Genomic DNA, 17,370 nt, shown 5'->3' with positions numbered 1-17,370 from the left:
TGACTGGCGGAGAAAAGCAAAGAAAAAAGTAAAAATTATTTGTCTTATCCTGACAATATGAGGCAGAGTGAAACATTCAGTCAAGGCTGATCATGTTATGAAAATATGAAAAATAGGAGAGGACATAGCTTTGCTCTATCCATTCTTTAGGAAGATTGTTTGATGACGTTAATTCCAGTGTATCATGCGATTCACTCTTCTTCTTCTACCTGCTAAAAAGGTTATGCTAACAGAAAAATTTTCCCACAATCACAAGAGACATCCATTAAAAAAACAATACAAAAAAAAGGAGATTTGGGTTTCATTTTAACAATTTTATTTGAGATTCAATTTGGTCATCAAGGGCAAAATGGCATTTTAGGGGGAACTCCAGACTTATTTGGTATTTTTAAAAATATTTTCAAAACATTCTTTTCTCCTAGTTTTTTTTTTTTTTTTTTTTAGATTTGGACTCAGGACAAGTACATTTACACAACAACTGTATGTTTTAGTGTTTTGTACATGGATTATTTGAAGTTTGATGAGTGGGATGTAAAATGTCCTCCAATTCTTGAATGACCCATAAGCCCATCACCAAGTGTAATGTTCAAAACCCTCCAGAAGGTCATTTAAAATCATTCTAACCATCTTCTAAATGTTTGAGTCTTCTAAAGGCTAAAGATATTTTTTGCTTCTGCTGTCAACTGAAACTAGCCAGCCACCTTGACTGGAAACCGAAGCAGATTAAAGGGTGAACAAAACAACAACATATTTTTCTGTATACATATTGTTTTGTAAACATATTTCTTATCCAGGTGGGAAAGGATTCTGGAAATAAGTCCAGAGCAGTAACAGGTGTTTTTGAGCTATCCCTTAATTGTTTTTAAAACATCTCAATGAAGAACTCTAGTTAACTGTTTGTATGTTAATGCTAGCATGAGGCACAAACTGTGGCTAGCGGGTACATTTGCTTCCAGAAACTACAAGTGTTACAGGTATTTGATAATTTCAATTATTATTATACTTACATTTAGGACAGTAAACTAGAATTTTTTTTTTTTTTTTTTTATAAAAGGGGGATTTAAAATGGCTTCTAGTTTAAAAACACTACTGTGGTCTGTAAACATCATTTTGTTCCTTTAGGTATTCACCTACATTTGAGTAACTTTGCTATCCTCTGATTTTTGTAAAAGTTATTCAACTTCCAATGTTCAAAACCCTTCAGAAGGTCATTTAAAATCATTCTAACCATCTTCTAAATGTTTGTCTTCTAAAGGCTAAACATTTTTACCTTGTGCTGTCAATTGAAACTAGCCAGCCACCTTGACTGAAAACCGAAGCAGATTAAAGGGTGAAAAAAAAACAAACATATTTTTCTGTATACATATTGTTCTGTAAACATAGTTCTCACCCAGGTGCTTAGGGATCCTGGAAATAAGTCCAGAGCAGTAACAGGTGTTTTTGAACTACCCCTTTATCGTTTCAAAAACATCTCTTTGAAGAAATCTAGTTAGCTGTTTGTATGCTAATGATAATGCTAATAGATTAGCATACAAACACAAACTGTGGCTAGCGGGTACTTTTGCTTCCAGAGACTGCAAGTGTTACAGGTATTTGATTATTAGTATTTATTTATTTATTTTGGTGTTTTTATGAATCTCATTTAAGACAAAAACCTTTACTACACACGCATATTCATTTCACAGGGACAACGGGCAGCATCCCTGCTAACCTCGTTCTAACGCTGCAGTAACAGGCTGCTGAAATGAAGATCTGTCAGGTAACTCAACTCCTCTCTGATGTCATGACGAGTAATTGAAACCTTGCTGAAGGCTGCAGCCGTGGACTCCACCGGATCCCCGCCTCTCACCGGGCAAAAATTCCGCTATGGGGAGAGGATCGGCTTCGGGAACATGGCGCACTCACTCTGGATTAACTTTCACTGAGGAAAACTTAGTAAGGTCGCTACATAGCACACAGCTGGCCGCATCTGAAGTGTATTGATAAGTTTCACCGCTAGAAAAGCGACTGCAGACTTGTGGGCTTGTTTTGGAAGCTGGCGGAGTGTTTTCCTGCCCTGCCTCACTGCTTCTGCTGCTGCGGGATGAAAGTTTGCAGTCGGATTTAGCAGAGATGGAAAAGCACAGAACGAGGAAAGAGAAGGTAAGGCCGGTGGAAACAGTGGCTTTATTTAGTGCTTTCACAGTTCACTGCGATCTGCAGGAGGCTGAGGGATGAAGGAAAGCTCGTTTGTGGCAGTTTGCAGACGATCAGGCTCCTCACATCTCAGGCTGAGCTGCAATCCTGCAGGATTTATTTTGAAACGTCTGGCTGGATCTCACGGCTCCATCTGATTCCTGTCAGAGGCTGCACGGGGGTCACTGCTCTGCAACTTTTCCACATTAAAAACAGCTGAAGCCCTCATTTGGATGTTGACTTGCTATAGTGTATGACTAAATGCACAGGAGAGCACAAGTAAAAGGACAGGTACCATTTATAAACACCATTTATGAAGCTGCAAGGATTATTCTATTAGTCATCGGCTATTAAATCAGTATGCAGCTGTTTTAAAAATCAGTAAAGCGGTTTGAGTATTTTGACACAATTTCCTCTTCCCAGCTGCTCATTTGTGACTAATTTCTAATTTCTTTCTGCTTCTAAGACAGTAAACTGAATATGTTTAGGTTGCACATTAAACAAGATATTTGTTATCTTGGGTTTTGGGGAACATTGATCTTGGTTCTTTGCACTTTTCTGACATTTTAGGCAGAAATGAATAATCGATAATGAAAATAATCATTAGTTGTAGCCCTAACATACAACAAATGGCTCCAGAAATCACATGGATCTCTTTCTTCATCAAATAAATAAAAAAAAAGAGACATTAAAAGCATAAACAACATGAGAAACTATTAAAAGACAGCATTTAGTTGATAAAAATTAGATAAAATTTGAATAAATGCAGTGCAAGATATGACTGAATGAGACCAAAACTAATTCAGCAGCAGGCAACTGCTTTAAGATTTGATTTAAAAGAACTGAGCTGGATCAGACCTCATGTTTTCTGGGAGTTTGTTCCAAACAATAAAAGGCATCACAACCTGAAATGGAAGGTGCAGAAAAATGAAAACAATACAACTCAATGTGTAGCTGAGTGTGGAAAAAAAGACTTTCAAAGATTGATTTATGAGGTGACAGTGATTCTATTTAGAGCAGAGCTGTTTAATCACGTATATGATCCAGCAGCTAACTAGAAAAAATAGAACAGATATGTGTGACAGCTTTCAGAGACAGTCTATCGAACTGAAATCTAAAGCTGATTGTTTTAATGGAGTGGACAAAAAACAGATGTTTATCAGTTATTCTATCCTCTAAAATATAAAATTTTCTGTGTTTCTTTTTTATATATAAGACAGGAAGGAGAATATCTGTGGCTTAAAAATAAATAAAATAAATAAAATACATAATAAATAAATAAAATCCCAAAGTAAAAGCAGTAAATATAAATAGTGTTTTAAAGCAAGGAGGTGCAAATAAAATTGCATGGCTACAGGGGGAGATAACTCAATTTATCAAGCAAATAACTGACTGATTCAATGAAAATGATTAGCTGCCGCTTCACTGATTACCGTTTTGTAGTTTGTCCACCAGAGACCACTGAGAAATTTCTTTATTGGTTTGGAAGATGTCCTGCTTAAAATTAACTTCATTAAAATGATGTGTTTTTGTAAAAAAAAAAAAAAAAAAAAAAAATATCAGTACTGGCCTAAAAAAATCAAAGGCAACACTATTTATTTAAATTAAAAAAATGTCAAAAAAACAGCGACAAATTTTGATATCAGATACTTTAAAACCATGACATGACATGACAATGCTTGAGTATTAAGATGGTGTTGGATTTAGAGATGTGATGTTGGTGAACGAGTCAGTTGTTTGAACGGCTCTTTTAAGTGAACGATGAGAACCGGTTCACAGCTGCCAGTCATTCGCATGTGGAAATTGCCAGCGCTTTCTTTACGTTTCACCTCAGTGAGTCTGAGTTGTCCATGCTGCCTTCATGTGAAAGACTCATGACATTTCCGAATTTGAGTTGTCCACAGCAGTTCCATTCACATGAACGCAGCTCTATATGCAGCTAACTTAGAGGAGGAGTGTGAGCACCGCCCAAGTCTGAATGACTGGAGACTGGAGCGGAGCCACATTTACCGCTTTATCAGGGAGAAGGAGATATTAGTGATGGAAAAAAAAAGAAAAAAATATATCTTTTTCTGTATTGTTAAAATGTTCTTGTGTGGAAAACTTTACAGTAAAGTTGTTTTGCATGGAAGTTATCCGGTAGTCTGCGTAGTTTTATTGTGCCACAAAGTTTTTTAGGTGACTGAAAATTCAAAACAGTGATCTCACTGTCAAAGCATGGGGATATAGGCCAAATGAAATTCTAATCAGTATTTTAGAATAATTCCCACCAATAGAGTATATATTGGTGGGATGTGTAAGTTTGAAATATTGAGATCCATATTGTATCTTGTAACTGCTACCAGTGATTGTTTCCTGGATAAAAACAAGTTACCCCTGGTTGATTTCTAAAATAAATGAAGATAAGAACGAGCCAGTCTTTCGAACGGCTCTTTGAAAGGAATGGCTCCTCAAGATCCGGCTCCATTCAAAGATCCATAAATCCCATCTCTAGCTAGATTTGCTTGAAACACCATCTTAACTTTAGTCTTCACATACTAACAATTTAACCATAGTTCCTTGTAGCCAATGTCATGTCATTGCTTCACATATTTGGTTGCAGCCATGGCTTCATGCCTTACCTACATCAAAGGGCCACGTTCACTGGCACAATTTCCTTTCTGTCAGCTATTCAGCCCCCAGTTTGTGTCTTCTCTGTGTTGTTCTGCAGGAATGTACTTGCTGTGACCTGGGCTGAAGGGGCCTGGGAGTAGTAAGACTGGACAAAGGGGAAGTGTGTGTTTGTGTGTAATCTTGGAAGGACCAGGACAGGATATTCATGTTGTGTTCCTGTCTTTTTTTGTCCTTTTACAGTCTTCTTGTACCATGTAAACTCCTGCTTGTACACTGCTTTTTTCTTCTGTACTGTTAAAGTCAACAAATACATCAACAGTGACACTTAAGATAAACTGTCTGTGGAAATATCCTGCTGAGTGACTTACTGCTGCTGTCAACTTGTCAGCTGTTTATGTATGTGCATGTGAGTGCATATACCGTAACAAAGAGGCAACTTTATCAATAAGCTGCTACAGTAGAATATCAAACAACACAGGCAGGCCGCAACTAATCACATGCTAATGAAGCAGACAGCACCTGCAGTGCTCTAAACAAAGACAAAACATGGCAACTAGCTACAGAAAATCACTTTCTGACAGTGTACCTTAACATATAAACATTATTGTGCTACTGTAGTAACATCACATTTAAATGATTTAAACTGTAGTGACCTCATGCTGGCTAGCTGCAACTTGTGGGTGTAAAATTAAAGCCATAGCTAAAGATTATTATTTTTTTCTTTTTTTCTTGTATTTAAAAATATCAACAACATATATTTTTCAATATTTTCTTTGTAACTGAGGCATACATCATATTAGTAATGCAGCCATTCAAGCAAATAATAACAAAAAACAACAACATATAAATGAGGATTGTTAAAAGCTAACTAGCGTAGCCTAGCAGAGTACTAGCAATGGCTGCGTCTGTAGCTTTTGACTATATTGAAACTCACATTATTATTTTTAATTTACTTATATAAATGCAGTTAATATAATTTAAAATATATATTCAAGTGGCTCTAAAGATTGATTTATTTGAGCTCAGTAATTTAAAAAAAAAACTCCATTAAGATGATGTTTTGTTAGCTGATAACAGTGGTGTAAAAATCCTCTGCCTTTACTGAAGTAATGTACTCGAGTACAATTTTGGGGTACTTGTACTTAAATATTTAAATGTTTTCCTGATTTATACTTATGCTTTATACTATTACTTTTACAATTAAGAGTTAAATATAGGACTTCATTTATTGTAGTGTTTGCTCAACAGGAATCCAAAGGAAACTTTAGATTTGTAGGGTTCCTTGACTAAAATTTATAATGTCTTCACCTTGTTATGTGTAGTGCTTTGAGATGACATATGTTGTAAATACTGTAATACGGTAGGTGTTCCAATTTAGATTATCCAAAATGAGGGCTGTCTTTTTAGGTTTTCTTCAAGTTTCTTGGCAATAGTCCATCATCAGGTTTAAGGATTTAAGGATTAAGGTTTTACAACTTGTTCTGTTACGTAATTTGACTACTAGCCTTCAAACTCCAATCTTTTTATTGCTTTTTGTAAACAGTGCAGTTCTCAGCATTGTATAGAACACAGCTGAAATAGATATGACATTTTAGTGACTGAAATGGGCCTGAATTTGGAGTTGTTTCATGCAATCTGTAATGTTTTAGCACCTTGTAGAGAGAAATTTATTTTTCAGTGAGTTTACTGTATTTTATGTTTTTCTTAGGGAATCCCTACTCCAACTTTTTCTCCCCCGATATCACTTTGGCTAAACCTTTCCCCTCAAATTTAAAACCCCACATGAAATATAAGTTTTCAGCACATATGTCAGGTCATTATTTATATAGCACATTTTGAACAATTAAGGAAACAAAGTGAGGTAACACCAGACTCTAACTTTCAATGTGCATTAATTCTTCAACTGTTGGTCAGTAGGTTCATTCACAATCTTTTTTTGGCTGCACAATTTTTAGTATAGCCGCAGATTTATTTGTGACACTGCATCAGCCTCATACCAACAGACACACCATCACTATCAACTTGTCTAATACATATGGCACACAGTTTGACTGGTAGGATTACTGGTGCTGTTTCCAAACACATTATGAGGCTGTTGCAGTGGAGTTAAGAAAGCTCAGATTACAATTAAAATTAATGCATGCCTAGAAAAGATGGTGCATTTATGCATGACTTCACCAAACCACTTGACCTGTACAGGTTTCTATCTTTTTGTTTATCAGCAACACCAACCTGCCAAGCAATGCAGCTCCTCTGTAATGTGAGGCGGAGGGCCACACCTTCAGCCAGGTCTTGTAGATGCACATGAATAATGCAGATTTTATGGAGGACAAGTTTTGATTGGTAAATGTCACAACTTTGTTTAATCATCTAAAACCACAAACTGCTGGTGGGTTTGAAAAGCATGTTGTCGTCCATGTACATCATTTATCGAACTGCAAGAACAGAAAGCATCAGATTTTCAACTTTCATTGGTCATTGAACTAATCATATGTAACGTGCGAAAATTAACCAAATCTTCAATAATAATGACTTTATTCTGCATGTCTCATTTAAAGATCCATCCATCCATCCTTTATCTATACACCGCTTAACCCTCACTGGAGGTGCGGGGGGCTGGAGTTTATCCCAGCTGACATAGGGTGAAGGCAGAGGATACCCTGAACTGGTCACCATTTAAAAAATCTCCCCAAAATAAATAATTTACGCTAACCAGATTTAGTAAAAAAAAAAAACAAAAAACTGCTGCCTTGGTACAAATATGAAGCCACTAGTGACTCAGCTGACAATAAAAAAATGAGAGACATTCATAGGCTCTGTTTTTGAGATCTCTCTACCTCTAGCCATGGTTGTAATGTTTCCATTAAGGTGCAGAATTTCATATGGCATTGAGCCCAAAGTGAAGAAAAATGTGACTGAAGCAAAACATGTCCAGAAACTGCTTAGAGTTTACAGAGTGTAATACAGATTTTAAAAAGTGCCATAACACTCAGATCTTTGGAGTGAAATCACCTTGGCAGGACTATTGTGTAATTCAAACCACTCAGTACATCAAACTCCAATTTCTCTTCACCAGTTTTCACTTGAGCACAGGTGCTTCCACACACCACAGACAGGGAGGTTTCCAGTGTAGCCAGACTTTTGGTTATAGAACAGTTTAACACAACAGTGTATACAACCCACTCAGCAATGTAGACTGTGTGATTGCAAAAGCACACGCTGAGTAATTTTTCTTCTTGCTCTGTATTAACTGTATTCTAGTTCAGCGATAATAGGCTTAGAGATTTACGCCTTGCTTCAGTATACACGATATGTGGCCTTCATTGTTTATTTCAGCAAATACCGCCCTAATATGTTCAACAGGCTCTGTGTTATATCATGTGGCACATGTGAACTAAGGTTTCACAACAACATGGTATGTTCATGAAAATGATTTCATACTAAAATGAATGGCTGATAAATGACCGTTGTGAGTGGTGGAAATATTTACACCACAGTACTGTTCCCCAAGGTCTTGTCTTTGTAGTGTAAAAAATGTTTTGGAGCAGTACTTACATCTTCATATTGGGATATTGAATGCCATGTGTATTTTGATAATAATTTCTGGAAAAAATTAATTTAACAGCTTTTTTATATAAGTCATCTATTATATATGAAAGACTAATTGAATAAATAAAATATTTTAAAAATCTGATAAAATATTTTAAAGAATTGGGAAAAGGATTGTTTGTTTTTACTTAGTGTTTTGTAATTGTATAGACTTTATAGATTTCAGTAATGCTGAATATATTAACAAAGAATACTTGCCCACCATTACTTACTTTATTTGTTTAATACATTTTAACCATGATCTAAGTAAAGCAAAACAAACAACAAAACATATGCACAAAAAGAAGAGACAAATTTAAAATGTTGTTCTGGTATTTGTCAGAACTTTATGAGGAGATGGTGGTATGTTGGTTTGATGTGGATTCTGATCTCACTTTTCTTTTTTTAAGATTCCCTTCTTGTACTCTCACCATTTGAAAGACTTTGGCAACATCTGTAATAAAAGACAGACTTAAATCTTGTTTTTAACAGCCTGCAGCTTAACTGTTTCTAAATTAAAGACATTGCCGTCTGTCAGCAAGACACTTAATTAAAAATACCAGGAACTAAACAGCAATTCTGCAGTTTACAGCACACAGAATTGTTCTTTCTTGTAAATTTTGTGAGCTAACACAGAAAGGCTTTAAACAAAATGTTCTGTTTTACTCACGAAAACTCATATAAACTAATGCCTAAAAGAGATGTGCTCTGGCTGAAGCTACATGATGAGTGATTTGTCTTGCACTTTATTCTGTGCAGGACTCCAGACTATTTTCCACTGATGTCACTGATGCCACCAACTTTCTCAGTCAGTCACACCATATTTACTTGGTATTAATCAACTTTGCTTGCTGATGAACAATTTGTCTTAATTTGCATACCCTACTTTCCATTAATCTAAAGTTTGACAGTGACTCAAGATTTTATATTTGTAAAATATTTTAATATTTAAAGGAAAATATATAAATTTTGTCACTCATCTTGATTGTCTCATATCACAGAAACTGGGCCCAGGCTGTCATTGGCATTGATTGGATTCACATTCTACCTGTTCTTCTTAATCAGTGTGATACAGGATTTGAATTTTGTGAACAGAGCAGAGTTCTTTTCCAGCATTTTCAACCATGTTGAACTTGATGGCCATATCATTCTCCTCCACTGAGTGATCACGTATGGCAAGCTGTTTTAACATTTAACAGCTGAGTGTGACTTTTTGGAATAAATAAAAAAAATTTGAAAAACATTATTTGATAAATTTTCATTGCAACCCTAAAATCTTAATGTACTCTTAAATGTCTTGACTTGTTCGTAAATGAGCTACTCAAGCCCTGAATTTTACGTGGCAAAAGTGCCATTCTTGTGTACAAAAACTGTATATGTATCATGCTAGTTCGGAAAATTTGAGCCACATATTGAAAGCTCAGTTTAGTTTGTAAGAGAATCTAAGTTACAGTCTCTCATTGATGGAGCAGCATTAAAATACTACAATTATTACACTTTGTTTACATGTTGTTTGCTCACTAACAAAGCAACGAATTTTATGCTAGCTGTGTAAACCAGGCAAAGCATATTTTTTTGTGTAAAACTAGCAATAAGAAAAGCACTCAGAGAGCGCAGTATTTTGCCAAGTCTGCATTGTCATTGTATGATTTCCGACAGATAAGTCCTGATAAGTCCGCAGCGGCGGATCTGTAGTAGAATCGCAATCATGTGATCGTCAGCAGGCAGCTGACATCGTGTTCACTTGTCATAGTTACAGTGATGCCATTGTCTTGCAATGATACAGAAAACTCTGAAACTTGAAAAGCATTCAGAGAGCGCAGTAGTCCGCCAAGGCTGCTCAGTCGTATCGTTTCCGATGGATGAACTCTTTAACAAATCCGTGGATCCAGACTATAAGCTGCATCACTGCCAAAATCTAATCAGGTGGTCCTTGTGTCATTTCTGACCTTCCCTGACAATTTCATCCAAATCCGTTACTCTGTTTTTGAGTAATGTTGCGCACAGATAGACAGACAGACGGACAAACATACTCAGATCATCACATAACTCCGCTGTGTTCCTGGCGTATTAGTATTTAGTAGACTACATACAATATAAAAGACATTAACACAACACATGGATGAAACACAAGGCAAAATATGAAGAGGAAAATAGGTTATGTGTGTATTAATAGGTTACATAGACCTGCTGTTAGTTTAAAATGGTTTACAGAGTAGGTACTTGATTCTCATGTGACACAAATTTACTTGCATTTTATTTGAAGTAAATCATCAGTGCATTTCCAGACAACTTCATACATTCTCTTGCTTCTCAATCAAAACATTTGGGTGATGCATTTGCAAGTTTTAGGAGTCCCTCCAGTCTGCATATTTTAAGTGTGTATCCAAACAGTCCAGTGTGTGTATGTGTGCGTGAGGGGAATGGAGAGAGATAATGAAGGCCTTGGTGTAAGCTCTGGGTAAAGGACAAATTTGGAAGCACCAGATCAGAGAAAGAGGCAGCGTTTCACTGTTCAAGCTACAGAGAGCAGTGAACCTCAGCGAGCACATTTTACAGAGTTTCAGTCACAGAAATGAATGAGAAGAACAGAACCCTCATTTGACTGTCTGAAATCCTCCTTTCGCTCTCAGGGGAACTCAAGCCGTTACCACTGAGCAGAACAGAAAAGTGCATGCAGCAGTTTGGTGTCCCATTTGCCAATAACTGCAGTATCATATCATGCAAATGAAGCTGCTGCAGTTTGGTGTTGTCCTCAGTAGAATCCTGCCTGCAGTAAGTTGTTTTTATGACTTATGTAACAGCAGCCAAAAGCAGATGTTTCATTTTTGAATCTTACTCGTTTCTCAAGTATTTCTTTAAGACACTATGATTAAAAAGCCTCTTTCATTTGATCAATCTGACCTTTTTGACATACAATGTTGTTTAAACCTTAATATTTGAATTAGGCATATTTATATAATCAATAATATTGCATGGTCTAAATCTTAACATTTAAACTAGTCAGGTTAATTTATATAATAAATAATATTGTTGGATTCTAAACTTAATATATACACTACCGTTCAAAAGTTTGGGCTCACTTAGAAATGTCCTTATTTTTGAAAGAAAAGCAATTTTTTCAATGAAGATAACATTAAATTAATCAGAAATACAGTCTAGACATTGTTAATGTGCTAAATGACTATTCTAGTTGCAAACAGCTGATTTTTAATGGAATATCTCCATAGGGGTACAGAGGAACATTTCCAGCAACCATCACTCCTGTGTTCTAATGCTACATTGTGTTAGCTAATGGTGTTGAAAGGCTAATTGATGATGAGAAAACCTTTGTGCAGTTATGTTAGCACATGAATAAAAGTGTGAGTTTTCATGGAAAACATGAAATTGTCTGGGTGACCCCAAACTTTTGAACGGTAGTGTATGTACATTAGTCAGGTAAATTTAGAAAAGTTTAAATTCTGTTGTTTTAAAGGTGCAACACGAGGTGTGACTTAACAGAAACTGGACAGCTGATCACACAATGCAACAGTCACACAGTAATGAAGCACACCACAGTGTTGCCCAACATCTCAGCACTGTATGAGAATAACAACACTTTAATTGAACTATTATTTTTCTTTTCACATTTGGGTTTCTAGCTCCAATTAAGTACTCCCTGTCACAGAATGAACCTCAAGCAAAGGACTAACACCAAGTTCTTGGCTAACCTGAAAAAATCTTCAGCAGAAGCCCCCACCATACTGAAGGGTGTGTACAAGAAGCAAACAATGTTGTGTACATGTGTCTATTAGTGGTACAAGAGATACAGAAGGAGGCGGGATGACGTGAGGGAGGACCCAAGACCAGGACATCATACTGTGACAGAGGGCACTTGACTGGACTGGCACTGATCATTTGAGTCCTGGAGTGAAATTTGACCAAAAATTTGTATTTTTGATTGAATGTTGACTAAAAATTTAAGTTTTTGACAGGAAATTGAATGAAACATCCCACTGGCATTATTGTGACAATGTTTTTCACTTTGTGAGTGTTCAGAATGTTTTGGCTAGGTATGCAAGTAACAATTATATTTGGTGTTTAGTCTTTTGAGTTTTTGCATTAACTAATTAGCTACTTGTTTGTAAAATGTCAGAAAATATCCCAAAAATTTCTGTTTCACATAGGCCAGGATGATATTCTCAAATGTCTTTTGTCTGTGTTTTTGTGGGTTTTTTAAACTTAAAAAATAACTCAAACTGATTAAGTAATATTTAAATAGTTGGGAATTAAATAAATGCCTGACAGCAAATCTATTAATTGTTACAGTTCTGGTTTTGGCTGTTTCCTAGTTGTTGAGTCATTTTCTGTAGGTTGTCTATCATACTAATAGTTAAAGGACATTTAACCGATGCCTCTTCTTCTGTCTGTGTCCTCTTATTTTCCCCGTCTGCTCCTCAGTTCTCTCTGTTCGGCTATCGCTCCTCCAGCAAGACCACCAACCCTCCCTCTTCATCCTCCTCCTCCTCCTCTCCCATCATCCCTTCAGCTCCAGTGGTGAAGAGGGCAGATCGACTGTCCGACTCCGGACCCCTTGCCCTGAGCAAAGCCGACTTCCTGGAGCGTGTCCGCCGTAGTAACCAGGCCTGCCAGCAGGGAGAGTTTGGTCTGGCTGTTCGTCTGTACAGCGAGGCCCTGACCGCCGACCCGCAGAACTGCATCCTGTACAGCAACCGCTCCGCAGCCTATCTCCGCCTGGGCCAGTACAGCACTGCTCTGGACGACGCAATCAAAGCACGCCTCATCAACCCCAAATGGCCCAAGGTAAGAGGTTTGGCCCTCGCTGACCTGTCGCTGCTCAATCCCACACTTCAGATTAGAGTGTGATGAAGAGGCTGCAGCTGAGAGAGGGGAACGGGTTTTATGTAGCAGCAGAGTGGATGGATCCAGTAAGTGGATGTTTGCATGAGCTCTTCACTTTCTAGGCTCTGACACTGTGGAGCAGCCTGAACACAGCTAATTATGAACCCTTATATTCAATATGTTAGTCGCTCTGGAAGCTCAGCTTTGATGTCTGACTCTTGTTTGTCAGGAGTTCATGTGCAGGTCAGCATTAAATCCTCAGAATGCCAAAACCTGCCAGCGGATTTGAAAAGCACCTTATGCTTAAAAGATCAACAAAATTTCAATATTTTTAGAGCTAGAAACTGTAAGAGTCTTTGAATGAATCATCTGTTATGTGGTTCAATCTGGAAAATTTACCAAATTACAGCTTAAAATTGTGACATTTCTTCAAAGTCACTTTATTCCACGTCCATTTACAAATTCTCCAAAAAAGTATTTGCACTAAGTACACTACCATTCAGTTTTTTTGGGGTCACTTAGAAATGTCCTTATTTTTGAATGAAAAGCATTTTTTTCAATGAAGATAACATTAAATGAATCAGAAATACAGTCTAGACATTGTTAATGTGGTAAATGACTATTCTAGCTGGAAACAGCTGATTTTTAATGGCATATCTACATAGAGGTACAGAGGAACATTTCCAGCAACCATCACTCCTGTGTTCTAATGCTACATTGTGTTAGCTAATGCTGTTGAAAGGCTAATTGATGATTAGAAAAGCCTTGTGCAATTATGTTAGCACATGGATAAAAGTGTGAGTTTTTATGGAAAACATGAAATTGTCTGGGTGACCCCAAACTTTTGAACATTAGTGTAAACTCTGCAAAAAGCCAAAAAATTTGTGCCCCTTCCTGCAACCATGAAGCCATCAGTGACTCAGCTGTCACCAACAGTCATGTCACAGACATCAAGGACTACTCGGTTGATATGCAGGCTGTGTTTACACAGAGCAGAGAGGAAACAGTTATAGAAATAAATAAAAAATGTAAGTCAGAAAAATCTGTAGTGAAAATGTGAAGAATTTGCCTGAGGTTCCGAGGGTCAGAGCTTCTTTAGTTACCTGGTGCTGGATATAATATACCTTTACTGGTGTAGTTTGGCAGTTTACTGCAGATGGACTTGGCTGCTCAGAAAGTCATTTTCTTCCCAGACCCTGTTATGCAGTTTGTTTTGCTATAGTTTTGATTGTTGCTCGTGTTCAGCGGCTGAACACAAGCCTGCTATTTAGACGCTGCAGCCCGCATGTTGTGCTTTTATAGCATAATGCTAAGCTTGTGCTGTGTAGTCTTTCTTTGTTTGACAAGCGTTTGAGAGGGACAGCACACACATATTACTCAGCATAATGAGATATCCCTGTAAATATGCCGGCGTAGAAACGTGATGATAGAAAGCTGGACGAGGAGACACTGTGTATGTTGCTGCTGATGAATTGCCACTCTTCCTCTGACTATATATCATCAAAAAATGGCAAATAGTAAAATTCACACATATTTTGAGATATATATTATTGAAACAAACATTTGCACTGATAATAATCATAAAAACTGTATTTATGTTGCACCTTTCATGCAATATTTCCACTGCATGTCCCTGCAGTGGAAAATGGCCTAATGGTACAAATATGTCTCTTGAATAAACTGTATAGTTTACTGTCCTATTATGGACCCAGCTAGAAAGCATGGAGTGCATTTTCTTCCTTTTATGAGCATTTATATTAAAGGATAATTACACTTTATTCAGGATTGTGTGATCTGGCCTAGTGATCATAAGTCAATCTTTGGAAGAAGAAACTTGATTAACAATCTGAATCATAACCCTACAGATTTAGTTGACCTCACGTGATCACATGATTAGTTTTGCGGATGGTGGCTTGAATACGCCTGTCACTTCAGCTCAGATTTCTGCATCCTGTTTTTACTCAGGGTTATTCTGAACATTCGGAGTGGAGGTGATGATTCATGAGGCTAATGCTTGATTGATTCTCTCAGAAACGTGTTGCTTTTCTTTGTCTGCCCTGCTGTCTTCTGTCTACAAAATAAGTTGATGCTCTAAGATGTGTGGTGTGTCCAGTGAGCGTCATCCTCATTGTGTCACGACCAATCACACTTTTGCTACGTTACGATGAAGTGAAAGTGAACTAGTGGTCGACCTAGTGTCATTTTAATCAGTTCCCAATAAAATATATGAATTTCAAAACGTTGATGCAGCTGCTTCTCTCCATCTGTAGGAACTCTGTGGTCTCGAGCAATGTGTCACCCACAGCACTGTCTGATTGGTTACATAAGTAATAGCTTATCAAAACTGAGGGATAATAAGTTGGAGTATTTTTTTCTCTGATTCCAGCTTCTTAGCTTTGGATATATCTGGTTTCTTTCCTCTTCTATGACAGTGAAACTGAATATATTTTGACTGTGGACAAAACAAGACAGCCTGAACTGTTGGCTTGTTTTTGTTGTCAGATTATAAAACACAAAGATGATGTGTAATTATCCAACACTTGTCTTTTCTGTGTTGCTTGTAAAGTGATCATGCAGGAATTACTATGGTTTTATGATCTATTAGGAAATACACAAAAAGTAAATTGTTGAATCAATTTAAAGGAATTGCTTAAATTACTTAACATTGATGCTTTTTCTCTGATTTTGCTAGATATTATCTGTAATTTAAGAAAACAGGGAAATCTGTAAAAAACAAAAAAGTAAAAAATGATTCAGTGTTTTTCAGTCCTTAATACACATATTTTTTAAAATTTAAAATAACAGCAAATATTTGTAAAATAATTGTATTTTCATGCTGATTTATATTTTGTGAAACATTGTGTAATTTTACAGTTAAACATTTTAAAAGAAAAATTAAATGCCACGTGGATATTATTTATAATTTTGGCCTGTGTTTTTAGGGTTAACATACATATAAATAGATATATAGATTTTTTCCCTGTGATTTTACTAGATCTTATGTGTAATTTAATTTCACATACATCTCAAATAGAATTTTTATGGTGTAGAATTGCCAAAGTGTACATTTTGCAAGGGTCAAAATATTCGAAAATGAGTTAGATGGAGATGCTGATTGATTTTAAATGGAATAACCCACTTGAACACAGTAAGCAGTGAAGGATGCTGAGAGCTCAGAGTCTTTTAAATGTGTAGAGGGAGGGAAGCAGGCAGGAGTCTGGGGCTGCCAGGTTCTACCTCTGTCTGGACGGCTGGGGCCGGGCCAGCTCCACTCCACTTCCTTTCTCTGTGAGAGAGAATGGACGGAAGTGGTGTTTGGGTGTGTATATGTGAGTGTGTGAGAGAGAGAGAGGCAGCCTCGCACGGCTGTTATTTTGTTTTTAAACCTCGGCCAGGCCTTGGCCTGAATTTGGCACTTAAAGACAATAACAGTGGCAGCATTCCTGTGTGTGTTCTCGTACGGCGGCGGTGTCATTGCTGCGTGGGTCAAAGGCGGGGTCAACACTAATGAAGTACCAATGAGAGAGTGTCTTTCTGATGGGGATGCTTACTTCTGCTTCAGTTCTCTCTTTCTGCCCTCCACACAGCTGCCTTCACTCTCTTTTCTTTTCTTTCTTTCTGTTTGCCTCCCACAGTTTGCCCCACTGCCGCCCCCGTCGACTTCTCTGTTGGCACAACACACTCGCTGAACCACACACACAAAACCTCCGTCATGGGAACTGAGGGGTGTAGCTGGTCAAAAGTCGCATATGTTTGTGTGCTTATCTGGTTAACAACACTGTACAGAGTGACAAAACTCCTTTGCATTTTGATGTTGTTTTCGTGTCGTTTAGTGCAGCTTTATCCTTTTTTTGTGCATTCGGTGCAAAGATTTGAGGAAGCCTTTTGTTTCTTTGTGATTCAAATGAAGTTGCATCACAGAAGTGGAACTGCTGCAGAAGCGAAAGCCTTTCTTTTGAATGTTTTTCTCAAACAGACCTGATTATTTTGCCTATGAATGTTTGCTGTCATCCCAAACTCCCTCTGTGATTTCTTGTGGAGTTGCTCAAAGTAGTTTTTTTTTTCAGGTGCATTTATTTATTCAGATCACGAAGCTCATAGCATAGAAAATTTTGCTTCTTCAGAATAGACTAGAAAAGTAGAGGTCTGTTA

General features: G+C 37.2%; 1 protein-coding gene across 4 annotated transcripts in view; it reads left to right on the top strand.

The window, feature by feature from the left end:
• The first annotated feature begins 1,853 nt into the window (after positions 1-1,853).
• ttc28 (tetratricopeptide repeat domain 28) overlaps positions 1,854-17,370 on the top strand; it is a 185,322-nt gene continuing 169,805 nt past the window's right edge. For all 4 annotated transcript variants that reach the window (XM_035951235.2, XM_023276807.3, XM_055019431.1 and 1 more), the window contains exons 1-2: positions 1,854-2,142; positions 12,817-13,179. In XM_035951235.2, coding sequence (XP_035807128.2) covers positions 2,113-2,142; positions 12,817-13,179 — 393 coding nt within the window. In that variant the 5' untranslated portion in view covers positions 1,854-2,112. The remainder of the gene's footprint in view (positions 2,143-12,816; positions 13,180-17,370) is intronic.

This window comes from Amphiprion ocellaris, chromosome 17, assembly GCF_022539595.1.
Source record: "Amphiprion ocellaris isolate individual 3 ecotype Okinawa chromosome 17, ASM2253959v1, whole genome shotgun sequence".
Taxonomy (NCBI): Eukaryota; Metazoa; Chordata; class Actinopteri; family Pomacentridae; genus Amphiprion; species Amphiprion ocellaris.
This window is presented reverse-complemented; position numbering and strand designations above follow the sequence as displayed.